At 42.4% G+C, this 27,734-nt stretch overlaps 4 protein-coding genes across 9 annotated transcripts; all 4 read right to left on the bottom strand.

Moving 5' to 3' along the window:
- Window positions 1-745: 745 nt before the first annotated feature.
- Window positions 746-19,032, bottom strand: gpt (glutamic--pyruvic transaminase). 5 transcript variants are annotated; one of them, XM_069511949.1, is made up of 12 exons: window positions 18,477-19,032; window positions 8,909-9,095; window positions 5,660-5,749; window positions 5,386-5,494; window positions 5,075-5,208; window positions 4,310-4,553; window positions 4,009-4,088; window positions 3,791-3,927; window positions 3,503-3,677; window positions 2,872-3,027; window positions 1,581-1,693; window positions 746-1,378 (listed from the first exon to the last, which is right to left on the bottom strand). In XM_069511949.1, the coding sequence occupies exons 1-12, from the start codon at window positions 18,713-18,715 to the stop codon at window positions 1,288-1,290; spliced, it is 1,755 nt and encodes a 584-aa protein (XP_069368050.1). In that variant the 5' UTR covers window positions 18,716-19,032; the 3' UTR covers window positions 746-1,287. The 5 variants fall into 5 exon arrangements, with proteins under 5 accessions (XP_069368050.1, XP_069368053.1, XP_069368051.1 ...); XM_069511952.1 differs by lacking the exon at window positions 18,477-19,032 and adding an exon at window positions 10,496-10,514; XM_069511950.1 differs by lacking the exon at window positions 18,477-19,032 and adding an exon at window positions 9,622-9,781.
- Window positions 16,690-18,470, bottom strand: fuz (fuzzy planar cell polarity protein). Its single transcript, XM_020099424.2, has one exon. The coding sequence runs from the start codon at window positions 18,154-18,156 to the stop codon at window positions 16,870-16,872; it is 1,287 nt and encodes a 428-aa protein (XP_019954983.1). The 5' UTR covers window positions 18,157-18,470; the 3' UTR covers window positions 16,690-16,869.
- Window positions 19,033-19,216: 184 nt separating the features above from the next.
- On the bottom strand, window positions 19,217-21,373 carry LOC109645742 (guanine nucleotide-binding protein G(I)/G(S)/G(O) subunit gamma-5-like). The gene is made up of 3 exons (XM_020111380.2): window positions 21,154-21,373; window positions 20,021-20,163; window positions 19,217-19,488 (listed from the first exon to the last, which is right to left on the bottom strand). The coding sequence occupies exons 1-2, from the start codon at window positions 21,232-21,234 to the stop codon at window positions 20,038-20,040; spliced, it is 207 nt and encodes a 68-aa protein (XP_019966939.1). The 5' UTR covers window positions 21,235-21,373; the 3' UTR covers window positions 19,217-19,488; window positions 20,021-20,037.
- A 10-nt stretch (window positions 21,374-21,383) lies between these two features.
- On the bottom strand, window positions 21,384-27,577 carry ssx2ipa (synovial sarcoma, X breakpoint 2 interacting protein a). 2 transcript variants are annotated; one of them, XM_020111369.2, is made up of 14 exons: window positions 27,308-27,577; window positions 26,041-26,187; window positions 25,647-25,813; window positions 25,268-25,477; window positions 24,651-24,761; window positions 24,416-24,551; window positions 24,223-24,298; window positions 23,951-24,125; window positions 23,618-23,765; window positions 23,323-23,459; window positions 22,952-23,125; window positions 22,731-22,848; window positions 22,450-22,603; window positions 21,384-22,245 (listed from the first exon to the last, which is right to left on the bottom strand). In XM_020111369.2, exons 2-14 carry the CDS (start codon window positions 26,081-26,083, stop codon window positions 22,104-22,106), a joined length of 1,791 nt encoding a protein of 596 aa, XP_019966928.1. In that variant the 5' UTR covers window positions 26,084-26,187; window positions 27,308-27,577; the 3' UTR covers window positions 21,384-22,103. The 2 variants fall into 2 exon arrangements, with proteins under 2 accessions (XP_019966928.1, XP_019966920.1); XM_020111361.2 differs by having other exon boundaries at window positions 21,384-22,248; window positions 27,308-27,576.
- Between the last annotated feature and the right edge of the window lie 157 nt (window positions 27,578-27,734).

The raw sequence follows: 27,734 nt of genomic DNA, 5'->3' as shown, positions 1-27,734 counted from the left end.
TGACTCAAAACAAAAATATATGATGTATGAATTATTTAAAGATAATCATTCCTCGCCAGCCTTAGATCATATTGTAATATTTAATTTAATTTCACGACATAGCGTATAGTGAAGTCAATGAGAATTATCGCCTAGCACCGAGTTGTCTTTTACTCATTGCTTCGGTTTCAGTCTGGAAAAAAAACACTGGTGAACCCAAAGGAACATTTAGCAACTATAGATTCACAAATCTATCAGAAACAAAAAAGAAATGAAAACAGAAACATGCTCACCACGTACTGGGATGTGTCGGTGCTTAGTTCTGAGCTTGTTCTGCTGCCCCTAGTGGCCATAAACAATTCATTAGTATCTCTTGTATGTTGAGTAGCAAAGGTTTTTATAAAAACACTTCCATATTTATGTGTGACAGGAGAAAATGTTTAGAAACAGTAGCACATGTAAGACTCATTTCACATGAGCTACTAGTCATAGAGGATAAATACGACTGGAGGGTTTTGAACTCAACAATTCTGTCATTTTTCAATCGAAAAAGAAAACTGTAATTTCTCAGTAACAATTATATGTTGTTCTCTTGTCAAATATCAAACCGTTATAATAATAACCTGTCCCTTTCGTAAAGAAAGTATGATGAATTGAAGACCGCATTTGTGAAATAAAGTTTTCGCGGTCGAAGGATCTGTCACATTTGTGTTATTCTAAATTTTAAAGTCGTCTGAAAGCTATTTTCAAAATAACGAGACAAACCTTAGACTGTTACATTTATTTTGATTCTACAAAATCATTTTTGAATAATCATGCAATGAGACTTTTCTTTATATTGTTCCTGACAAGTACAGCCTGCAGGAATGCAATATTGTATCCAGTTGTACATGTAATCAAGGTTTAAAGCAGCATCACATTTTCTTCAATTGTACCTTCTTCTTTTTTAAGCTTGGCATCGACATAGACAATCTATCTCAACTCACAAATACACAGATCTACAGTAAATACGTCTTTCACAGCTGGAACGACGCTAGATAAAGCCGTTTTTTCGCACTAATTTGACACATGTCTCTGGATCCATCCCTTCATCTCTGGTTTTGTATTGTTTTCTGTCAGAAAACAGTGCCTTGTGTAACAACATCCAAATGAAAGAGCTGTAGAGGCCGAAGTGCGTCATCACAGAGACTACCAGAGCCGCCGCAGAGAAGGCACTTATCAGTGACAGATAAATTGTGATTGGTTGAGTTCTTTGTTGAGGTTGGTGACCTCCTTCCCTTTGTGGTCAGAAGAAAAATCTGCGGAGATTTAAGAATACTGGTTGGTGAATTTCTGGTGGAACTCCTTGACTTTTCTTAGCAGGATCTGCAGCTTGTCTTTCGGTGGCAAGATGGTCATTCTGGGCAGGAGAGTGGATGGAAAGAAAGATAGAAGAAAAGTTAAATATTCTGCTGAATAACTGAGTATGGGTTTTTGGGGTCTGTTAATTGGACTGGGATTTGAAGATGTAAATCTCTACTCAGGGACTATGTAGGGGCAATAATTTAATAGTTTAATCAAGAAGAGAATCAGCAGAACAATGTTTTATAAGTGTTCTCTACCTGAAGTGGTAGGTTCCATCCTTCTGGCCAAAGCCGCTTCCAGGTACGAGGCAGATCCCAGTCTCCTCCAGCATCTTCATGCAGTAAAACATATCTGGCTGCTGACCAAGGTCCTAACAGCGAGAGAAAGGAAGATGATTGAGCCATTTGACCCTTAATATGCTGCTACTTTAACTAATAACATCGGAACTTTTCATCAATGGTGGTTCTGTGGTTGCCAGTATGGCGTTCAAGAACTGTGTTCACCGCATTCTGTTTTTCCTTCATGACTTAAAATTGGTTCAAAGGATTTTCAATTTGCAGAAGATCGAATCAATTTAAAGTGGAAGTGGACAAAATGAAAGCAGAAACAGCTCAACTGATTGTCTCTTTGTATCCAACAGCCCACTCCTTTAATTATACAGTCCTACATTTCACTACCATCACAAGCTCTGGATGTAATTCATTCTTTTGAATGTTTTATTAACTGTGTACCACAGCTTCATGTGGCCAATTTTGCTGGCTATGTCGATATTTGAGTTTTTCTTTTTTTAAACACAAGTGCCCTTCGGCTTTGAGTAAGGACACGTTTTCAGCGGTAACAAGGTAACTTAAGATTGATTTAAACAGAAAACACACAAAAAGAGATGGGTTGTAATAGAGGATAATACAAATCTTAAGTATATCTCATTTCTTTTGGATCAAGAGCTTTAAAAAATTCTTTAAGCGATTGAGAATATGCTGTATTAAATGCACGGCAGCTCTGCCAGTGGTGTTGAGTCAGTGGAATTGATCAAGTGTCGGTAGGTCAGCTCCACTCTGACCTTATACTCTGTAGGGCTAATCAGATCCTCTGTGGTTTGCCTAATTCGTCCTCACTGAAATTCCTACGGAGCAGTCAACCACGGAACAGAATTGAAACCACAAGCCATCGGAAATCATTTGTTCCCTTTCACGAACAGGGCAGTGGATGCACAGTGTACCTGGTTAAACATTATTTAATTCAGCACAGTGTAAAGTATGAGATGTTGGTCTTGTATCTTTCTGCACTCTTTCCCCAATGTTACTTCACTCCAGCCATGATTTTGGTTGTTTGTAGTAAATATGAGTAATGGTGGAGTGAGGGCTGACCATGAAGAGAAGTAGTAAGCAGAACAATTATAAGTGCACCATATAACAAGCAGTGCTTCAGTGGGAGTGGGAGAAAATACATCTTTTATAATTGAATTGTCTACTTCATTCCTGATCAATGTGATTTCCTTGAAGCACAAAACTATGGAAGCATTTTAGAATATGAATGTTAAGGACTGACCATGGCCTCTTTAATGGCTTTCTCAGGGATGGTTATGCTGGGGAAGGAGTACATCGCACCCTGCACAGGATTGCAGCTGATGCCTTGTACAGTGTTGAGAACCTGCTCTGTGAGTGTGGCCTTCTCTGCTAAACTGCTTAAAGTGGCTGTGCGCTCCTGGAAGTGGGACAGAGAGAGAGAGAATGGAGAGAAAAATATATTAATAAAAACCAAAGAGAGAAATCACAAAACACAGGCAACTACATCTGCGATGCCTGAGACAGACTGCACTCGATCATCTTCTGTCGCTGTAACCCTCTGGAGGAAATCTTAACCACACAAAATGGTTTCTTTGAGTCCTTAAGCAGGAAACTGTTATTTGTCAGCATCATCAAGTTGTCCCCTGCCTTGTTCTATTGACTGACAGTGTCTCAGGCCTTTTCTAATAATGTTCTGCTTTCTAGACAGATCAGATGAATGCAATTAATTAAACAAAGAACACAGCATACTGATAGGGAACTGCAAAAAGAATGTGTAATCTGACTAGTGCCAGTGTACCGATAATGTATGACATCAGATTATGTACAGTATTGGTGAATTGATTATCTGTTCCACCCGCAGAGTGAATAATGATAGGATAAAAACTGTGAACCTTGATGAAGCTGTCATATGACGGCTCCCCGGGCTGCGGAGGGTTGACCACCAGGTCCATTAGAGCCTGACCGGGAACAGGAGGACACAGACGGACCGACACCAGCTTCGTTAGCTGGGCCTTCACCTCTTCGTCCATGTTGATGATCTCCATGTAGCCTCCGCGGAAGCCACACCTAAGAGGCAAGCGGAACAATTACAATGAGACGTAGTGTCACCGCTAATGTAAAGGAGAAAGAAAAAGAGACAGAGAGAGACTGTGTGACGACAACGTTGTGAGATGACTTACTCTCCCATGTAGCACTTTGACGTGGAGTGGAAAGATACCAGTTCCACTGTATTTGAGTACTCAGGTCCCATCTCAAAGAGAACCTTCTTAAAAGAGTGGAACTGGCAACCATCGGCATACACATTGTCCTGGTACACCTGGGAGACGGGGACAGAATGAGACATATTACATAATGAAATGGACAATAAAGCAGGTAGATGTTATAAGAGATGCAGTACCTCGTCAGCCATAAGGAAAAGACGTTCCTTTGCTGCAAATCGGATTACGTCCTCGATGCACTGCCTGCTCTGAACCTGACCTGTGAAACAGAAGGAGGCTCATTTTGAAGAAATGGTGATTTACAGCAGTTATATCCATTTGCTGCCATCTAGTGGCTCCTCTGAGGAGCACATGACATTTGTGGTTTTAAAGCTATTACTCAATGGGAAACATGACGATGTACATATTATTATTATTTAACTTGGAGTCAAACATACTAATAATGTAAATCTTGACCAAAAAGAATGAAGAGAAGTCTACCGGTGGGGTTTCCAGGGTTGATGATGCACAGGGCTCTTGGGTTGCAATATTCCCGAGCTTCGTCCAGGGCACGATGCAGCTCGCTGATGTCCATGCTCCAGCAGTTTTCCTCGTTAAGGTAGTAGTTGATCTGCACAGCACCAAGTTCGGCCAATGCAGCAGAATACAGGGGATACTGAGGTATGGAGATCATGACGCCTGTACGGGCCGCACCTTCACCACACACCAGCAGCTTCAGCATGGTCTGTGAAGGAAGTTAAGATAGAAGAAGGGCATCAGACATAAAGAGACATGTTTATGTTATCTAGTCCACCCTCATTGATTAAAGGTCATGTGGACATCAGTTAGTACAATGCTGCACAAACTACATCCTCTAAAACTGCATTACTTTGAGTTAGGTGTACCTAAAAAAGTGGGCACTGAGTGCAAGTAAGCTCTGTTACATATCTCTGTATTTTTCAAGTAGATACACAGTATTCTTGACTGCATGCCAACTTCTATGTAGCGTAATTTCAATCAAAGATTGCAAAAGGAAATTCATACACTGGATGCTTCTGCATTTTAATTATGAAGCTTTCATTAGACTTCTCTTTTTCAAGGACACAAACACACACAGGGCCACAAGCCAAAACATTTCTGCATCTTATTATATTGAACTCACTTAAATCATAGATACTGAGATGACAGCTTTGTTGGCGTCAGTGTTAGAATAGATGATAAAAAGTACAGAGGTGACAATGTCAAAAAGTTACAAATTATTTGTACCACTATGCCGTCGCTGGCCCCTGTGGTGAGGTAAATGTCGTCTGGGTCGCAGGGCACGCCGCCGTCCCTTCGCTCGATGTAGCGCGCCACATCCTGGCGCACAGAGTCGATGCCCTGACTGGCACTGTAGGAGCCTGAAGGAGATTCATATGGAGAATATGGAAGTGTTAAAGCTTTCACACAACAGAACACCATCATGGAAACATAATTCAACAAAGAGCCTTAAGTGTTCATAAGCAGCCAGGGTTGTGTCGGAGCAAAAAATACCAACACACACATATATATATGTATATATATATATATACACGCACCCATACTGTTCCCTCCACAGGATTGCAGAATGCGGCGTGCTCTACTTTTAGCATCCTCTGGGAATGTGCTGTCATTTAGCAGCTCAGGGTAGGAGCACAGAGCCAAGACCTTGACACAAAGGGATGTGTGAGTATAACAGATGATGAGGACATTATGCGAAAATCTACATAACACAAAGAAAACTGATTGACACCAACTTATTTGAGACAGAAGAGATCAAATTGTTTTAATTAGTGACAAGTCAAAGGGGAGGTGCTGTACTTAGACGCAGACCTGTCGGAAGAAAGTGATTGGCTGCTGTCCCATTGCATGTGCGTCACCGATATTGGCCTTGATGACCTCAACAAATGGTTTCTTCATTCCCTGCAACATATGAAGTTAGCATACAAAGATTATTATACATGTGAAGAATGGGAGAAAAAAAAAGTGTGACCAGTGTGAGGATTTATCCATTTGGCATAATGTCATTATCTTTTCTGAGTTTTACAGTGACATCCCGTTAACAGACCTGACTCACACGGTCAAGAAGAATGGGGTTGGCTGAGAGCCCCCCCACCCCGCAGCAGAACAACCTTGACCCCATCCTACACACAGGTTTAAACACAGACGTAGCTTTTACATAAACACCAGAGGCTGTGAACCGAGCAGCTGCAGAGCACACAGTGGGTTATTGGTTTACTCATTGGCTGCTGTTAGAACTCAAACCAGTTATTTTCCTGCAACTAAAGGAAAGTTGGTGACTAAAAAAATGCAATACGCTATAATTCGAATGAATAGATGTACTGACTTCAAGTCAGATTTTCTACGTGTCAATATAAACTCAGGAAGTCTCTGTTTGTGACAACTGTTCCTTTTCTAACTCTTCTTCCGAGGGGAACTACAAGTCTTCACTGACTGAAGCACTTTTATCCAAGCTCTATTTCAGAAGGTGAACTGGGTTGATTAGGGAGTAACATGGAGACATTGGCAAAGGGAAATATGCAGTGTGGTAAAAACTATTTGGTGTATTTGCAACAATCTTGTTGACGTGAGTTTTGACACGAGCAAATAGCATTAACCGTCTGACACACAGACACACATTACACAGAGTCCTTTGACCTCATTTAGTGTTGGGGTGACAGCAGAGCAGCAGTGAACTGAATGTCAAATGTTATCAAAATCAGGGTATCTGTTTACTGTCTTTCAGGCCAATAGTATAAGATATCAGAAAAAACATCTTGAGCAGCTGTGGCGACTAACAGAGGACAAACCACAACGCACAAGAACACACAAACACACTCCTCCTGTTGACACCAGATGTTGAGGACAGCATGACTCCAACAAAACCACAAATGGAGCCTCACTCCCTGCGGTAATCAAAGCAGCCTGTTTGTTTGATTTCTCCGATCCAGCTCAGATTTTAGGAAATTGGAGTCTTGCTCTCTCATTGGTCAAACAGAAGAGGCGTCTCTCGGCCTGGACCAATAACATTATAGAGGGTGAATAACACCCCTGGGTTAAAAGTACCACCCATGCATGATGGGGATCCTTTAGAAACAAACTGACCTCTGCTCCTGAGAAACAAATAGAAAGGCCCAGTGCTTTGAATCGTCCTGTTGGTGATAAAAAAAAAAAAAAAACACAGGCCAGGGAACAAAGCTGAAGGTCCATCAGAAGGCAAGAGACTTTCAGGATGTAAAACAGTGAAATCTTTTGTGACAAACACTGTGACCTCAGACGTTGATGCCAAAAAGTTCAGGTAAAAAATATGTTAAACTAAACTCTGCTGACCGCCTGTCCCACAGTAACCCTCTCAAAATGTCCCCATTCACACAAACACAGGCAGCACCATTCTTTTATTGGAAATAAAAAGATCTTGTGTCCCTAATAAGGAAGTGTAACCAGAGAAGGGGAACAGTGTGCATTGTGTGGGTAAATTTGATTCCCAGACAAAAGAGAGAAGAGCAGTGTGACCCGTTTCCCAAAGTAACACAACACTGTACCACAATTTGGAAAGTAGAATAAAGTGGAATGTGTTTTGAGTCTATGAAAGCACAGCTCTCATCGGATGAAGACCGAGAGGTCTGGAGCTGATTACTTAGAGCAGAACATTTTTGACCTCAGGCTTGATGCTGCGGGACACAGGGGACAACTGCATTTGATGAACAAATACATCTCAGTGATTCTACTGTCTTAAAAGGGAATGTGATATATCAAAAAACATTGGTAAATATGGTAATCATTTTATTGCTTTTCCAGGAAATGCTCTCATCCATTCCTCGGTATCTTGGCTGAGTTTTACAAACTGAATCCAACTTCAATTTCTTACTTTTTTCAAACATCTACAACTATATAATTTGCGAATCAGCCTCTTACACTGTTGAGGAGAAAGTAAATCTCCGGTGGAGATAGTTGGGTGAAGGGTGGGGGGGTCAGCTTCAGATAAGCATTGGTCAGAACAAACAGAACATAAAATCTTTGCTTCCACTGAACCATCTGGTTAAAAAGGTTACGACTGTCACTACGACAACTGCTGGCCCCAGACACTGAGCCTTTTACCTGCACAAGGACCTGTTGGCGTGCTCATCCCTTCCTGAGCAAAGCACTATAGAGGGGACTGTTTTCACACCACACTGCACTCTGTACACTGAACAGCTGGTTGCCACATCACCATTGACCGTGTCAGCTAAAGGGATCTTGCGGTTTTGAAAAAAAAAAAAAAAAAGGAATGCACAAATGAATATGTGGATTTATATAATCAATAACTTGGACAAGACCTAACCTGATACAAATTATTTTACTTCATGCATTAAAAGTTCTCACTAAAGACAATAGAGATTATGAAATAACAATACATTGTCTACACTTTTGTGGAACTATTGAGATAAAAAAGAAAGTTGTCAGAGGGTGAAACAGACTTTGTACTCCCCCCCCCCCCCCCGCCTCGTTCTTTGGTGCTTTAACCAACATTAACAAAACAGGGAGTGGAAAGAAAACATGGGTTAGAGATTAACAGTGGTGACGAGACAACGACAGAGACATTTGTGGACGTAGCAAATAATCTAGAACATCAGTCTATAAATCCTCTAACATGATGAACGTCCTCAGGAATGACTAACTAACAGATGGACTTTGATTCAAGGGTGTGTGAAAACCCCACTGACTAATACAGACTTTTATTTGGGGGTGTAAATGTTCATGGTGATAACACACTGGGAGAAACGTGCAGATCTGTATTTATCATAAAGAACACTGACTGGATTCATGCTCGGGCCAAACAACACAAGCATTCATCAGCAGCAGACAAACAAGCAGAGTCCCCTATTAATGGAGTCAACCCTGTCAAGTCGTTGGGGGTTTACAGACGCGAGAAGGTTCAAAGTAAGTTGCAGTGAAATAAAAGTTCAAACTTGCACAAAGGCTGCAGTGCACTGTCGATGAGATGTTAGCTGACTGGTGTAAGGAAGACACGTACTGTATTTCCATATACAAAGTTGAGATGCAAATGTAAAACAGAGTGTGGTCAATGCAGAGGCTACAAACCTCTGAGAGCTCCCTCTCCAGCTCCACAGCCCGCTGCACGATGGGCCCCCGCACCGCGTACTCCACCTTCTTCACCGTGGGGTTCATGGTGTCGATGGTCAACACCTTGGCCCGGGACACCACTCCGTTTTCGGACATTTTCTCTTTGGGGAGCCCGTGTCGCGTCGCGCTCAGACTCGATAAGGCTCTGCCGGGATAGGAGGGGGACAGAGGGGGACAGGTCAGTGAGCGGACCCTGGGAGTGGGAACACCGCCGGCCCGCTGCGCTCCGCCGCTGCTACCGGCTAACAAGTCGCTTCGCCCCCGGCTAAGAAACCGAACATTTCTGGGTGACAGCAGCTGCATCCGTGTGGCGGACATACTGCACGGCCTGGTCTCAGCAAAACTTTACGAAAGAAAAACCCTGAGCGGAGTGACGGTAGTACCGCAGCACGCCGGTTGCTTCACACGAGAGGAAATATAAAGTTGTGCAAGCGGAGGAGCCGCGCTCTTAAAAATGAAACCGCGCTCGGACCTTGAACCGCACAGAGGAGATAAGACTACCGGGGCTTCTGAGGATCAGGCTGCAAACACCGACTGAACTTTCCCCACTGGAGCTTTTTGGGGGTACGCTCCCTGCACACATGGCAACGCTACAACCAGCTAGCGTATCCCTCCCCTTTGTGCGCGCATTCCCACCCCTCCTCCTCCCGTCATCCCGTTATCCTACGCACCGTGAGGCCGTCAATCAGGCCCGGTTCTCCGGTTACCGAGCCCGGACAGCTCTGGGACTAGACGTGGCTCTGTGAGATAAACAACCAGGGAACCGGTGCACCTCTCCAACTTTGTCCCTCTTGCACCGCGTCTCACAGTTTTGTCCTGAGCGCATGGTGGAGGTTTGGGAGGAGACTTTGATGGAGACTTGGAGATGAATGCTCCTCCTATCTGCACATTTTCTTTCACAAACATCATGTACCATCAGAACAATATGAAACAACCTATAATCACAATTAAAGTCTACACACACACTGGCTTTAATAATAGGAAAAAGAAAAGAAAGTAAATCGAGCTACTAACTGTGCAGATGTTTGTCTGTGGAACACATAGCTCGTGAACTGTTCATCTTATTGAGTTCACACTTTGGATGTGTTTTTCTAATGGACCGGGGAAGTGCAGTGTCGAATTTGGTGCAATTTGGACTTGTGATAGCTTCAAAGTCATTTAAAATTTGACAAAATGGCAACCATCATTGACTGTTTATAAAAAGCTCTGCACGTAAACACTAAAACAGTGACAGTTTGAAGACTCACTAATGATGAGGAATAATTCTTAAATTGGCTGTGGAGCTTTACCACATCCCAAACAGGCAGGTAAACTAGATGACTAAAAGTGCTTAATTAAATGTATTATATCTCAGTACTCAGTAGTTTATAGGCCCCCGGTGTGGTCACATGGGGTCCGACCCAAAGGCACCGGTTCAAATTTCACATGTCAGGTTTCTCAGGTTAAACCAGAACGGTCTGTCAGCCTCGCTGGCAGGAAATCCTACAGGCAAAATGAGCATGAGGAGCAGAGCATCTGGTTAAAACTGGGATTAGACTTACTTACTGGTGTGTTACTGATCCTTAGACTTTCAGTCAAACTCTGCCTTCACACTGAAAAGTGAGAGAGCGATAGGTTTTTTAAAAAATGTTTGAAAATACCAGAGATATAAAGACAAAACACTAAATTTATCGTGGCTATAAGAGTATTCAGTCGACAATGGTGTGTACCTGTTTTGTCAACAGCCAGTGGCTCTATTATTATAACAATTAGGGAATAAGTATGACTTATAGAACTTGAGTCCTAGCAGATATCAAGTAGATTTAGCAGTCTACTTTACTGTCTACCATCTGTGTGAGATATGAAAAACAGTATATAATTATTTTAAATATGAATATTAAAACCACTGAGTTTATGTTGCTTTGTTATTTGAAGTTGCACATTTTAGTTTAGCAATGAAACATTCAACCCACAGAGTGAAAACAGTCATTATCACATAATTAGTAAGAAAATGGGATTAAATCCCTTAATGATACAAAACCCATAGAAAGTAATCAACCAATTATATTTAGGATTAGAATTAGAAAAGACAAATATATACTATTTTGTTGAGCCAAACAATTCAAAATGTTCAAACAATAAACAACAGGCACGTTTTACCCAGAGCAACCCCTTCACATGATTCTCTAATACACTTTGAGGTACAGTGCAATCCTAGAGGTAAGGATAATATTTAGCAGCAGTAAGAAAACATTACCTGAAACTGAGACTGTTCTGGTTTCATTGCTGTGGCAACAGTCTTGAAGCCAAGCTAAACATGCATCGGTGACAGTGATCACTTGAATGCCAAACAAAGCTGAAAGGAGTTAAACTTTGTCTTTGCATTTTCAATTGTTCACAAGTTTTCGTTGGCGTTAAAGCAACACTCTGCGACGTTTTAATGAGCAACAGTGCCCTCTGCAGGCACACAAGTAATAGTGGTTTTCATGTAGTGAGAAAACAAAACCTGGAACTGACTGCATAATCCAACTCACTGAAATGATAGCAGCACCATCCTCCCTCTTCTAAGTCAGTGACCAATCAACTTATTTTGTGGCTGCTACTTTTAGGCAAAAAAGTTGCAACTTATTTTAAACTAGAAAATCTCTCCTGCCGAGACATTTTGAATGGGTGCCTTGTGCTCGTCGATGCCGGCGTTGCTTCGAACACAGAAACATTTCCTTTAAGATGAAGGACAGAGACCCTGAGAGTTGACCAATTTCAGAGAGAGAGAGAGAGACTGTAATAGTTCGAGAGGAAGGAGAGAGACCCTGGGAGAGAGAGTGAGACAGTGAGAGATAAAGACATGTATAAAAGCTGCATTTTGATCACATGATCCAGAGTGGTGACTGAGAGACTTGACCAATTTCAGAGACAGAGAGAAACCATGTTATAAGGTCTAATCACCATCCATGGGATTTCATTTTAAAAATTCAGCCTCCTTCAGGCTTCCTGGGAACATGCTGTAACTATTTGGGTGTTTTATTTTGAAAGTCCAGACTCCTTCAAGCATCCTGACAACATCCCGCAACTATCTGGGGTTTTTATTTTGAAAATCTAGCATCTTTTAGGCTTCCTCGGAATATTCTGTAACTATTTGGACATTTTATTTTGAAGGTCCAGCGTTTTTTAGACTTCCTAGGGACATCCTGTAACTATTTGGGGGTTTTATTTTGAAAATCCAGTGTCTTTTAGGCTTCCTCGGAATATTCTGTAACTATTTGGGCGTTTTATTTTGAAGGTACAGCATCTTTTAGACTTCCTGGGAATATTTTGTAACTATTTGGGAGTTTTATTTTGAAAGTCCACTCTTTTTCCGGCTCCCTGGGAACATCCTGTAACCATTTGGGGGTATTATTTTGAAAATCCAGTGTCTTTCAGGCTTCCTGGGAACATTCTGTAACTATTTGGGAGTTTTATTTTGAAAGTCCACTCTTTTTCCGGCTCCCTGGGAACATCCTGTAACCATCTGGGGGTTTTATTTTGAAAAACCAGGCTCTGTACAGCTTTCCTGGTAGCATTCTATTACTATGGGGGGGGGGTTATTTCAAAATAAAGGCTCTGTACAGACTTTCTGGTAACATTCTATTACAATGGGGGGGGGGCTATTTTCAAAATAAAGGCCCATGACATGTTCATGGTAATATCCAGTTACTATGGGGGGGATGGGGAGGCTTATTTATACACTCAAACATAAGCTCTGTACATGTTTCCTTGTAATATGGGGGGGTGGGGGGGGCTTATTTTCAAAATAAAGGCTCTGTATAGACTTCCTAGTAACATTCTATTACAATGGGGGAGGGTTGTTTATTTTTATATTCAAAATAAAGGCTCATTACATGTTTGCTGGTAACATTCTTTTATAATGGGGGGGGGCTTATTTTCAAAATAAAGGCCCATTACATGTTCCTGGTAATATCTAGTTACTATGGGGGGGGTAGGGGGGCTTATTTTTACTTTTATTCATATGCTCCAAAAATTAGCAAAAACCACCACCCTCACCCAGATTCGAACCCAGACTTACGTCACATGATCCGAGTGCCTTAACCACTGGGCCAAAGCGGATGGTGGCAAAAACTTTGAATCTAGTAAATTTATAGAGGAGACTTGACCTCTGACAGTCTATGGGGTTGCTATGGTTACTCACTGATTAGATGAGGAACACCTGCTGCGCGCACACTTTGGAGACAAAAACTGGTTTCAGACCAACCCTCAAACAAAAGCTCCTAACTCAAAATCTATAAGTCGTATCTGAGAAATGAACACATTGTGAGAATCACAAGACTTTGGCCGACGTCCACATATGTTTATATTTAATAAGAGTTAAGAAATGAGACCGTAAGAGCGATTTAGAAATTTAGTTTTCTCATCAGGAATCTTTTTTGGTGATCTCCATTGAAGTCAATGAAAACGGTAGAGGGCGCTGCTCTAGCGCCACTCTTCAAACAAAAGCTTGTAACTCAAAAACTATAAGTCCTATCTGAGAAATGAAAACATTTTGAGAATCCCAAGACTTCCACGAACGTACAGATATGTTTTGGCGAGAAAGGGTTCAGAAATGAGACCGTGGGAGCGAGTTAGAAATTTTTCTTCGTATTTCTCCTTTCTGACTTTTTTTCCCAAAATTAACATGGGAGTCAATGGAGAGGTGAGACCGGAAAAGATTTTTCAAAAAAATGTTCAAGCCTAAACTACTGAACCGACAGATGTCAGAGTGGCATGTGTGCGTAGGAAACAAACTCTACTTTCACCAGATGTAAAAATCATGTCTGTCGGACTCCGTTTGTGGCTAGGAGAAGTGTTTAAAGACAAAAAAAGTGGCTGAAAAACGCCCGTTTTTGGCCACTCGCTCTTTTGAGAAAGCGAGCTTTAGTCCCATTCGTCGATTTTGGCCACGTTTTTGCGATTTTTGAGCGAACTACTGGACGAAATTCTTAGAAAAGTCATAGCACAGGATTCGACGTAATTCCGCATCGTATTTTATAGGTCTCGAGTATGTGCGATGAAATCTGTGGGAGGAGTAGCGGGACGAAATTTTGGGAAGAAGAAATAAGAATAACTAGAAAATCTCTCCTGCCGAGACATTTTGAATGGGTGCCTTGTGCTCGTCGATGCCGGCGTTGCTTCGAACACAGAGACGCATATTATCCAGGATTACATGAAATCCAATTTTAGAGAGACATTACGAAATAAAAGAGAGAGAGAGAGAGAGACGGTGAGAGCGAAAGACATTTCCAAAAGCTGCTTGATTTTATAAACATACATGATCCAGGTCAGTGACAGACTTGACCAATTTCAGAGAGACAGAGAGAAACCATGATGTAAGGTCTTATCACCATCCAAATTCCCCCTCCTTCAGGCTTCTTCGGAACATCCTGTAACTATTTGGGGTTTTTATTTTGAAAATCTAGCATCTTTCAGGCTTCCTGGAAACATTTTGTAAATAATTGGTGTTTTTATTTTGAAAATCCAGACTCCTTCGTGCTTCCTGGTAAGGTCTTGTTGCCATCCAGGACTTTTATTTTGAAATACCAGCGTCTTTTAGGCTTCCTGGAAACATTCTGTAACTATTTGGGGGTTTTATTTTGAAAATCCAGCATCTTTCAGGCTTCCTCGGAACATTCTGTAACTATTTGGGAGTTTTATTTTGAAAGTCCAGTGTCTTTCAGGCTTCCTGGAAACATTCTGTAACTATTTGGGGGTTTTATTTTGAAAATCCAGTGTCTTTCAGGCTTCCTGGGAACATTCTGTATCTATTTGGGAGTTTTATTTTGAAAGTCCACTCTTTTTCCGGCTCCCTGGGAACATCCTGTAACCATCTGGGGGTTTTATTTTGAAAGTCGAGCTTTTTTTAGGCGTCTTAGAAACATTCCTTAACAATCTGGGGATTTTATTTTGAAATTCTAGCTTTTTTTTACTCTTCCTAGGAACATCCTGTAACTATTTGGGAGTTTTATTTTGAAAATCCACTCTTTTTCCAGCTCCCTGGGAACATCCTGTAACCATCTGGGGGTTTTATTTTGAAAAACCAGGCTCTGTACAGCTTTCCTGGTAGCATTCTATTACTATGGGGGGGCTTATTTCAAAATAAAGGCCCATTACAGACTTCCTGATAACATTCTATTACAATGGGGGAGGGTTGTTTATTTTTATATTCAAAATAAAGGCTCATTACATGTTTACTGGTAACATTCTATGACAATTGGCGGGGGGCTTATTTTCAAAATAAAGGCCCATTACAGGTTCCTGGTAACATCCAGTTACTATGGGGGGGGTGGGGGGGCTTATTTTTACTTTTATTTATATGCTCCAAAAATTAGCAAAAACCACCAGCCACACCCGGATTCGAACCCAGACTTACGTCACATGATCCGAGTGCCTTAACCACTGGGCCAAAGCGGATGGTGGCAAAAACTTTGAATCTAGTAAATTTATAGAGGAGACTTGACCTCTGACAGTCTATGGGGTTGCTATGGTTACTCACTGATTAGATGAGGAACACCTGCTGCGCGCACACTTTGGAGACAAAAACTGGTTTCAGACCAACCCTCAAACAAAAGCTTCTAACTCAAAATCTATAAGTCGTATCTGAGAAATGAACACATTGTGAGAATCACAAGACTTTGGCCGACGTCCACATATGTTTTTATTTCATAAGAGTTAAGAAATGAGACCGTAAGAGCGATTTCGAAATTTAGTTTTCTCATCAGGAATCTTTTTTGGAGATCTCCATTGAAGTCAATGAAAACGGTAGAGGGCGCTGCTCTAGCGCCACTCTTCAAACAAATGCTTGTAACTCAAAAACTATAGGACCTATCTAAGAAATGAAAACATTGTGAGAATCCCAAGACTTCCACGAACGTACAGATATGTTTTGGCGAGAAAGGGTTCAGAAATGAGACCGTGGGAGCGAGTTAGAAATTTTTCTTCGTATTTCTCCTTTTCTGACTTTTTCCCAAAAATTAACATGGGAGTCAATGGAGAGGTGAGACCGGAAAAGATTTCTCGGTAAATTGACTCAGCCTAAACTACTGGACCGAGAGATGTCAGAGTGGCATGTGTGCGTAGGAAACAAACTCTACTTTCACCAGATGTAAAAATCATGTCTGTCGGACTCCGTTTGTGGCTAGGAAAAGTGTTTAAACAGAGTAAAAGTGGCTGAAAAACGCCCGTTTTTGCCAATTCTCTCTTTAGGGCGAGAGACCTTGAGTCCCATTCGTCGATTTCGGCCGCGTTTTCGCGATTTTTGAGCGAATTATTGGACGAAATTCTTAGAAAAGTCATAGCACAGGATTCGACGTATTTCCGCATGTTTTTTTATAGGTCTCGAGTATGTGCGACGAAATCTGTGGGAGGAGTAGCGGGACAAAAAAAACACGGAAGAAGAAAAAGAAAAATAAACCTGGAATGTTCGAGGAATAATAATATAAGTGCCAATGCATTGCATGGGGCTTCGCCCCATGCAATGCATTGCCAGCTGGGGGCGGAGCCCCCAGCTGGCAAGGCACCCATAATAAACCCGAGGAATAATAATATAAGTGCCAATGCATTGCATGGGGCGAAGCCCCATGCAATGCATTGCCAGCTGGGGGCTCCGCCCCCAGCTGGCAAGGCACCCATAATAAGTAACAAGCCTGATGGATTAGTAGTCTGTCAATCACTGTCTTTATAAATGATGAGCAGATGGAAGGTATTTATATGCCTCTACTGTAGATGTGGTTGTCATTGTGTAATTTTATATGTTTGCAGTCATCAGTAACAACATAAAGAAAACACAAAATATCAGTAAAGAATACAAATCACAGTTGAAAGGCTATTCACCCATTCATTGATATATTATTAGCTCAAAGGGTACTAGATTTACCCAAAACTTAGGCTTTGTAGCAACATAAACTTTTCATTTAAAACCCAGTGGCTGCAACTATGTCAGAGAGAGTCTGTGTGGCCACGGAACGCAGAGCGAAGGTGGGGACTGATGGCGGGATGAGCAGAAAGAGCTGGTGCTGTGCTGTCTGAAGTCCGTAGCTTTTACATTCTTCTGTAACCAAGTAGCATTGTAGTGGCTGGTGTGAGAATCCGAGGACAAAGTCTTCAGTGTTCCCTCTCTGAGACCTCTCCTCTGGGGAGACGCACGATGCTTCCTCCTGGCTGAAGTAGCGAGTCGTGCTGAAGATGTAGAGCAGCTTCAGCAGCTCCCAGCAGCGGGCCTTTGACGGTAAAGGAGGGTCACTGGGCAGATGATGAGTCCGCACACAGGAGACTGACCGACGTGTTTCACGGTTGATGAGGAGAAGTGCCAGCACATCAGGGCGCAGGGACACAGACGCTGGTATGCAGCGCTCTCCGACGGCCAGGCAGTCTCTCAGGGCCTCCACCAGTGGTGACCAGAAACGCCCCACCAGCCCACTCTCAGCTCTGTGCAGGGAAGGAGTGGGACCACACAGCACACATACGTCTACCCCAGGAAGCAGCTGGAAGCGGAGCAGGCGATGAGCCACAGTGGGGCTGCCGTGGGGAAGGAACACCGGGTAATCACAAGAAGCTGATCCAGAGGCCGAGAGGGACCGGATCACAGCAGAGAGCAGCACGACTTCCTGTGGAGCCAGGCGCCACCACTTCTCCGTGGCTGCAGCTACTCGCCCGTGGACGAGGAGGCAACCAAACTCGCTGTCTGCGGCCTGAGCAAAGCCATCCACTGCCTCTTGAAGAAGAGCAGGGTTGGGAGGCAGGAGCGAGTCAGCGCAGTGTGTCAGGTTACCCAGGATGCCCTCTTGTCTCTCCTCCAGCAGCTGATCAATGAGGCTGAAGCAGGAGCGCAGGTCCCTCTTCAGCCTCTCCACATTCCTCATGTTGGCCAGCTCGTCCTGGCCCAGCACCAGCACCATGCAGCTCCACACATCCTCCAGGAGGCGTTGCAGGCGAACCCCCTCCTCTTTGCTGCTGCCGCCGCCTCCACTCACCGCGATGAGCATCACGCTGTCCTGGAACACCCTCCACACCACCTTCCCCCCGTCCTCGGTCTCGCAGCAGGACAACACGACCCCTTGGCCGCCTCCAAACATGTGGACGCCGTTCAGGGAGCCGATGACGGAGAAAGGCAGCTGTCTGGGGGCTCCCCTCGTGAAGAGGGGGACCCCGCTGCTGGCTGTGAGGCAGAGGAGCTGCGTGGATCCGTCCTGGAGCATCATCGTGGGATGTTAGCTAACGGTCAACACACTCGATTCTCGGGTGACTGAACCGCTCAGCTATCGGTCTTCATTTAAAGTTAAATAAACTCACCGGCTAACTGTGACGGGCTAACGCTAGCTCTGGTTGTTGCATCATGTCGGCAGAGCTCCGTTAGCATCACGCAACGTAAAACCCCATTCCCCGCATCTGGCTGGAGCAGGTTCCCACTACGAGGAGGACGAGCGATATCATGCAGCTAATGTAGCATCGCAGCCCCGCTAAGCTCCCGCGGTACCTCGGCTAACTGGGTTTAACATGCTAGGTTAACAAAATAAGTTACCGTCGTTTCCACAGTAACGTCGTCCCATGATTCATCCTTCGGAGCAGGTCTGGGTTACATTCGGCTGGTCGAGCGGCAGTTTGGGAGGGACCGGCTCCGGTGGAGGCGCTGCAGGGGCGGGAAGGAATCACCGACCTGAGTTCAGCTGTTGGAGCCGAACACTGGCTCCTCACGTGGAGCCGAGGCACTTCTCGCGAGAGTTGAAGCAGCCCTTTGATCACGCTGCTGCTCATCAACATCACAGAGAAGTTCTAGAATAGAAAAGTTGATATCGCTGCATTTCTTCAACTGATTATCATTCAACATACTATCGATGCAATATGTGATCGATATAATCTTAGGGTGCTTGTCAATTATTTCAATGTTATTACTTCACATGACATTAGGAAATGTACAACCAATTCTATGAATACAATAAAACATTTGTTTTCTTGTTATTAGTAGATTACTTCTAAATACAATTTATATTTGCATCAGTGTGTAGTAGAGTATGATGCTCTAGTTCTTTTAATATCTTGTTTTTTTACTTCATTTTATTGAGTAATATATCAAATATACTAATATCAATGTCTTCAGAGCTCATCTTTTTTTTTTACAGTTAAAATCCCCACCTCAGCATCCTCCCATTAGTACTACACATCTAGTATACATTAAGCATCATTCTGTCAGCCATTTGTGTCATGTAATGTTGTCCAACAGATGACCAGCAGAAAAAAAAATGCAATACCAATAAAACCTTATAGTAGGAAAGAATGTTTTTATTCATTAAATACAAAAAAGTCAAGAACAGCGATGACTAAAATAGAACAATAGAAAAGGCACAATAATTTACTCAAAAATCACACTGTGCCATGAAAAATAAAACTGTCTCCTTTCTTCTACTGTGGCTGAAAATAGATGGTCATCTTCCTGACAATGTTTTCTACACTCCAGAGATCCCGTGGCAGTATAATGGCTTGGCATGAGGAGCAGTGTTGAGGTCAACTTTTCCCTGTAGCATCAAAATGAAGGCCTGCGGAACAAAAATAAGACCAGAGACAAAAACAGACAACACATTAGGCACTGGATTTTATTAAAAATGAATTTTAAAAGATTTGTTTTATCATAAGAAAATCTTGGTATCAGCTTTTTCATATTGTTCAACAATCTGTACCATCAGAGACACATTAATTTCTTAACACTATAATAGAAATCTTAAAAACTAAATTGTGAATGCATAACTCAATCATTTTAATCCAGATGTCTTTACAGTATAAATGTAAATCTATTTTTTTCCACTGACTGCCAAACATCCTTATTCTCTGAAAAATAAAATCACCTTTTTTGTTAAAGGAGAAAATATTAGTGATTGGAATAATTTGAATATAAAAGTTTATGACAAAGAAGTCAATTAAGCCGGGGAGGTCTGAGAAGTCTCTATCAATGTTCGGGTTGTTTTCTTCGCACATTAAGGTAAATCATGAAAAACAATCATAAATTCTCTCCAATTGCTTGTGCTGGGTGAACAGTCTATTTGAGTGTGTCGGCGGGAATGGCAGACTCACCAATGAATGCAGTGGTTTCACAAGAAGGAGCAGACCTTCTGTGGCCTGAAAGGGTTAGTGCTGGAGGACACGCCTGTGAGCAGAGGGTCCTGCAAGGCGTTCTGAATGCAAAACTGTTGAAGGTCTGCAGCTGCCTGGGAGACCTGGAGACAAAAGAGGTACCGCAATGTAAACCATGACATGGGACACTACGCTCATTTCAGATTTAAGGTGAGTCGTCACAATGAGTTCTGCTGTACTGTCTTATGAAATCTAACATTATTTGTCAGCTCATGACTGTGAAAATGAAATAATCTCTCCCTCTATATATACATTTACAGTATTATAGGAAGCGTATAGCTGTAAACACAATATTTGATAAAACTTGGATTATTTTATTTATTTTATTTTCAGAGTCATTGAATCATGCTAGATTTCTCAAGGCAGATTGGAAGGTGTTGACTCCTGCAGCCGGAGAACTGACTGTCAAAATGAGTCAAGTAATGAGGTTACAAAACACAAATAAATGGCTGTACACACATTAATTAAAAGGGAGGGGATCAAAAGTACTGAAAAGCTTCCAAGGATCAAGCATAAACATACAAATTCTAATTTGGGCTTTTGTATGTATTTTAATCTCTGTTGTTTTGGATGTTATCTGGACCCTGAGTCTGATTCACAAAACGTCATCACGACCAACCTTATTGATTAACTCCATTTTAACTTTCCAAAGTACAATTTTAGCAATAAATGCATTGGCCAGGTTGGAGGGGCAGGTTTCAAATCATGAGGGAATATGTGGCAGTTACCCTCTGGAAAAAGTGGTTATTGAGATATAGTTATCGATCAAGCTATATTATATTTAAGCAACGTTATTTGCTAGCTTACCCTCTACCTTAAAGTTCACAGACAGATGCTGGCAGCCACCATCTTAAAATCCGGACATCATTTACTCTTTCTCCCACGTTGATTAATTCTATCACATACAACTTGTGTGTTTCTCTTCCTAGCTACGCCCTGCTATGCTAAGCTACGCCTGTTGACTGCGGGGCTAACGCTGCTAGCTCCGGACACCAGCTAGCGCCGTTAGCCGGACGCGGTCGACATTTCTCCGCGTTGTTCGAGGCAATAAAACGAAGAAACGCGGGGGTTACCTTCACTCTGTTGATGCTCGCCTCGAAGCGGAGCTGCTGCACGACTTTCTTCATGGCGACGAGGTTTGAGGAACTCGACATTTTTCGAGGCGTTTCTTCTCTTCGTCTGTGTGGAAGCGGAGGGAGCGGGTCTGGGCTGGATGCGGAGACAAAAGCGGAGAAGGTGATGACATCCGGATTCCGGTCATTCACCCGGTAGGGGGCGCCACAATAAAGAGAAAACGAAGCACTTTGAATTAGAAATCTCTTTATTGTGCTGTACTCAGACCAGCAGATCACACGCGTGCTCCAATTAAAACTCATAATTTATACATTAAAGTTCCATTGAAACAAACTTAACATTTCATATCATCCAATATGTAGAAGATATCAACAACTCCACATGCTCAACAATCTCTACTCGGTAGATACCCTCCCCCTCTGAATGTAGCTTAACGTCTGAATTGTGTGACGGCTGAGATGTCTCACACATGCACATTATTGGAAAACAAAAAAGCAAAAGCCGCAACTCTACGACAAAGGCGTGCGACACAAGTACAAAAGCCACAACACAACCAGCGAGTGATGAGATGAGTGACTGTCTTGAACAGGTTTTATCGCAGTGAATAGTGAAAAGTCACTCTTTTCCTTGTTTCACTTCTTTTGTGTTTCCATAGTGTGGCTTTTGCATTTCAATGTGGCGTTTGTATTGGTGTTTTCCCTTCATGTGCTTGTGTGCGACTCATCTGCCACCGTAGAATTGCCAGTGTTGCTCTGTTTGTAAAAAAACAATGGCAGCTTCATTAAAGTGCGTTCTTGTTTGATCAGCTTTGGTGAATTAATGATTTGTGCACGTCCATAAAAAAGCGACAAAAATACAATGTTGCAATAAATCAGCCATGATTGATGCTCCAGTCGACTGCAGAGTCACATTTTCTTCTCTTTAAAAAAAAAAGGCACGGGTTTGTTCTTTAAGTGAGGTTGTTTTCATCTTCACCCAGAGAGAAGATACTCAGGTCTCCACATCGAACTCTGTGTTTTGACTTTGTGCGAGTATCTCCGTCTTCGATGGAGCTGCACTCATGCCTGCGGCCTCGATTTGAATTTCTGGAGCTACTGACAAGGGGAAAATACAGAGATGAACTGTATTAATGTGCTGCAGAATCATGTTGTCACTTCAACACTAACACGTAAGACATTTGTTGCATTTTCAAGACACTGAGATATGTTGTTAACATTTAAAACAACTCCTGGTAAATGGCAGTAAATAAAATCCCAGACATACAAGATAATAGGTAACAAGTGAATAAATTATACCTGCCGTCTGGTATTAGACGGAGTGTCCGGTAAAGTTCAGTTGTGGATGGCACAGCAGCACTGTGTGTGGGTTTAGGAGTGGAGAATGTAGCGTAGGTTGATGATTTGGTCAGTTCAGCTTTAGTGGAAGACATTCTCATCTCTGGCTCACTTCCTGCAATGTAGGAGACATTGAGGTAAAAACTGTCCCACAGCAGCATATCAAAATGTGATGACTAAGATGAAGTTCACCCCTACCAGTTAATTTCTGCATATTATACCAGATATATTTTTAGACTTACTGATTGATAAGGCACTTTGACCATCAGACGAGGAACATCTTCTACGATCGATAAAGGGAGTCATGTTCAAAAACTGATTCTTGAGCCAAGAGGCACGGTCTTCCTCAAAGGCCTTTTTCTGTGAAATACAAACACATTGAACAAAGGAAACACAATTACAACCCCCACAATATACACTGAATAATACTGAGGAAGTATATCAGAAGAGAAGACTTCAGTACCTCTCGCCCCAAGCGAATAGCAGCGTCTGTGAAGTTCTTTCTCTCCCTCTCAAAGTTTCTCTTCTGTTCCTCAAAGAGCCGCCACTCCTCCTTGAGACGCTCCTTCTCCTCCAACGTGTAGCAATCATTGAGAAGAGCTGCGGTCTCGTCGTCAAATGATGTGTTCAGTTGTTGCTGCGTAGGAGGAAACAAGCACACGCATGTTTATTTCAGAGAAAATCTTCATTTATAATATCAAAATATTCAATGATGTACGGATGTGCTCATCTATTTCTTAATTTACACTCATAACGATGAGTTGACATAAAACTAAGCAAATGTTTAACCTGCACAGATCTACTTTCCATCTCTGGTTTTAAATCAGCAGATACCTGGAGGAGTTGTTGCTGTGCATGAATGAACTCTTTGCATTGCTGGACTTCACACCTCATCTTCTCCATCTCATGCTCGTGCCTCTCCCTTGGTATCACCTCTTTATTGGACTCCAGTTGGTTTTGAACTTGAGTTGCTTCGTAAACAAAAAACGTTGATTGACAATTGTTCACAAAATTTTCTTCCGGATATACAGCATGCATATAAATGCTAGATGAACAGCTACACATTTACATTAGTCAAAGAAATATTCATAAAGCAGTTTTTCAGGTAATGAGACAGTGCTTTGTTTACCTTGGCTGTCCAACTTCTCCATGTGGCTCCTAAGTTTCCGCCACTGTTGGCGAATGCTGTTGGTGAGCTGCTCCTTTGCATGCTCACAGGATTGGTCCAGTGCTTCCCTGCTGCAGTCCCCCATCTTCTCCTCCCCATCTGAATCAGCCTGAGCAAATAAAAAGAAAAAAAGGAAAAGGGGAAATTCTCAACATGCTCATCCCATTTAATCTGATATACATGAACAAGCTCACAAATGAAGTTTACATGTAATGGTTAATAAAAAGAATACTTTCCTGCTCAGGAAACCTTTTATGTGTGTTAATAATATGAGAACATAAGTTATTTGAATACCTGCTCATGGCTGTCCTCAGCAGTGGCTCCTCTGGACTGGCGCGGACTCAGGATGTGCATCATCTCCTTCTTCATCTGCTGGAGTACTTTCTTAAGCTCAGCATTCTCTAACATCAAGGACTTCTGACTCGCCTCATAGTCGCTGAGCAAGGACTTGTACATCTCCCCCTCATGGCTATGGGGAGTAAGTTACAGATATTATTAACCTGACTGACATTACACATTTAAAAGATTCTAAGGTCAAAAGGTGGACATGGTTCCCTTCACAATACCTGGCAGTCACTTTTGCAGTTTTCCAGTGGCTCCTTTTTCCATCTGCCCGTCCCAAGCAATTCAGCACATCAATAGCTAAAATAGGGAAGAGTAAATTAGTTGCTAAGAAATTTTTGAACAAAAGATAAGATGAATGCCATTAATTCATCCCAAACACCTTGCACTGATAAGTATCAGTATATTCATGCTTACCTAGTTTTTTATCCTTTCTGTCGACCAGTAGCTGGCTGACCCGTTCCTTTAGCTTAGCAGCTTCTCTCTCTTTCCTCTTGGCATCATGACTGTACTGAGAAGCACGGCTGGCAATGATACTTTGGAGTTTCTGAACCTGCACAATATCATTGAATCATGAGTTTTTCAGGCTTCTACACTTTATATAACTGAAAACATGAGTGTTGCTGATGATAGGGAAAAACAGAAAGTCTACCTCATCTTTCTCAGTTTTCAAGCAGCTCTGCAAAGTCTTGATTTTGAGTTGAAGCTGCCTCTCCGTCTCATGTAGACCCGACTTCTCCCTTATGGACAGTTCCAGCTGATCCTGGAATGAAATACAAACAACTAATGAGCACAGTGAGAGGAAGCAATCAGTTCAGGGTTGGCGCTATGAAAGTAGATTCCTGAGGAAACAACCTTCCTAAAACATAAGACACCATTTAAGGGTTTAATAAGACCGTACACATGGACTAAGTATTTGCTATTTTCATCTCCTTTCTCAAAAAACTGAAAATATGTGCTGTAAAATTGCAATCCAAAGCATTTGCCCTTCCATAGCATTCCTTACTCTTCACAGTGCATTGTGGGACTCATAACCATGACTTGTTATTTGGTGAGTGTAATGTAAAGAGGCGTGTCTCTCCTGGAGATAAGGAAACATGTCTTTCATTGCTAAATTTTAGAAATAAATGAAAATATTCCAGCTCATTGTGAATGCAGCTTTGTCGTTTTGTTTTTGCCTGTGTACGTCCAGAGGTACTGTCTTGATTTGAATTTACACTAGTACAAAGGTAACACTGAGATTCCCCTCCCCTCCTCCATCAAACATGCCTTCAGTCTGGAATTGTTCATCTGCATGTGCTCCAAGTTGCTGGATTTCTTCAGCTGTTCTCTCTCCAGCTCCTCTAAAGTGCCCATATTTCGTCTGTGAATCTGCAGCAGCTCATACATGGCGTTCAAAGCTGGCACTGTGCTCAGAATGACTCCCCCCGGTGAGCTGGCCTCGATACATGTGGAAGAGAGGCCCAGTGAGGAGAGCTCCTGTGAAAGAAAGGACTTTTGTCATTGTCCTAGTTTACAGTGAATAATTCCTGCAGACATGCAATGGTAAAATTAATCACATTCACAATCAAATCTGATGTGAAGGATGCACCTGGACAAATGCCTTTTATTTTTACAAAACATTTAGTGAATCTGGGCATTTCCTTACCTGGTTAATGTATAGAATGCACTGAGGGGTGTTATCCTCTGTGCAAAAGGCACTAATCACATTGTAGGAGCTTTTTGACAGGGGCAAAGAGGGGTACATTGACATGAGGTTGTTCTGTCTGGAGGGTGACATTGTCACATGTGATATGCTTGAGATGTCATAGTTTCCTTTAAAAAAAAAGAGAGAAAAAAGACATAATGAGAGAAATTATGGATTTTAGTGTATGAACCTTACTTCAACTGCACTCTTTTACTATTTTAAGGCTTGAATTAGGTTGCTTCTCCAAAATGAGGGCATAAATATGGGTCACCTCTTGCCGATTCTACAAAAAGCATCGCTGAGGGGACTTTCCATACTTATATTATCCACCCGGATGCAGAGAAGATAAATTTACCTATAGATGTCTCTGTTGGCACACTTGTCCACCACTCTCCCATGTCACCGACACATCAGGACACAGGGATGTGAGATCACGAGTTATCAACCAGGAGGTGGATTATCAGCCAGGCAGTGGATCAGAGCCTCTCACTGGAACAGAGCCCTGCAACAGAGCACAAAACCATGAGATAGACCAGCAGTAGATAATCTGGGCCTCTGCATCGCCCATACAGGATTAATTCTCAGCTGTGTGCCAGTGGGGGGTGGGGGTTAGATTGGGCGTTTTAAGTGGGCTCTCCTATTGGCTGCTGGCATCTAAAATGCAGGATAGTAAGATGATCTCAGCTGCGGGCCGGTGGATTAACAAAAGATAAAAATGTAAGAATCCATTACAAAGAAAGGCAATAAATCTGAGAGCGTGAGAATGTACGATTTAGACTTGTGTGACTTTGGGACAATATTATAATTATATAACAAGTCGCGGTGAAACAAGTTGAGCTAGATATCTACACCTGCCACTCCCACAATATGTACCAAGATCATATGACTTGAGCTCAGGGAGTGTCGAGCACATTGTGCTGATGATCAAAAGAGGAAAACATCCAGGTCATGTTCATTAATCGTACACGAAGTGTCAGTGTGCAGCACAGATAACTCCCTAATGTTGTTATCAAGCAAACCAGAAGACACACAACTGTTATCTAAGGAAACACTGACTGGTGACTGATGATTGAGTCAAGTGTGCTTCTGGGTTTAATGTTATATATAATATATCTATATATAATGGTAGCCTGTTAAACGTGTAGTCAACTACTACTACTACTACTACAACATGTGGTCAACAACTACTACAGCGTGTAGTCAACAACTACTACATATAAACTACTACATGTAGTCTACAACTACTACAAGTAGTCTACAACTACTACATGTAGACTACAACTACTACATGTAGACTACAACTACTACATGTAGACTACAACTACTACATGTAGACTACAACTACTACATGTAGACTACAACTACTACAAGTAGTCTACAACTACTACTAGCCAGAGTTCTAAATTTAAAGGTTGTGTTGAAATAATTGACTTTAATAATTTAACTTTTACTACTTTTAAGGTAACCCGGCCAAACACCCCTGGTGTGTAAAATAGGTTTCAAGTTTAAGCTCGAGTTGTTAAATGCTACTATAACAAGGAGCGAACGACCCAGTTACACCCCATAGTAACAGATAGTTAGCAGCGCATGCTAACCTGGATAACAGCTAGGCTAATACTCACGGGTGCGGTGTGAAACGTGTCAGGTCCGTGTGTTGTCGAGTTATACGTGATGTTGGCAAACTAACAGCTGGCTCCTCGGGCAGAGGCAGCAGCTTCCGGTCCAGCTGTCATCGTGTTTCAGGTGAAAAACGAAGCTCGAGTCTCCCCCGATCTGTTTTGAACGAGGCAGCGGCGGCAGGACAGAGATGAGCCGACGCTGAGGCTGAAGCTGAAGCTCTGCAGCAGCTGCTTGTGTTTTTAAAGTCCAGTCCTCAGCTGACCACAAACCAAACCTCACTCTGATTGGAGGCTGCGTTGTTAGGCAACCAGCATGAGAGCTGCGCATTGGCTGAGAACGGACGCAAAGGTGGGCGATTTATACAAATGAGAAGCGATGGCGCCCAAGAGGCAGCGAGTGGTAAGAGTCACCTCCACGACATCCCTGCAC

This window comes from Paralichthys olivaceus, chromosome 16, assembly GCF_024713975.1.
Source record: "Paralichthys olivaceus isolate ysfri-2021 chromosome 16, ASM2471397v2, whole genome shotgun sequence".
Taxonomy (NCBI): Eukaryota; Metazoa; Chordata; class Actinopteri; order Pleuronectiformes; family Paralichthyidae; genus Paralichthys; species Paralichthys olivaceus.
Note: the sequence above shows the minus strand (reverse complement) of the source record. Positions and strands in the feature narration are given on the sequence as shown.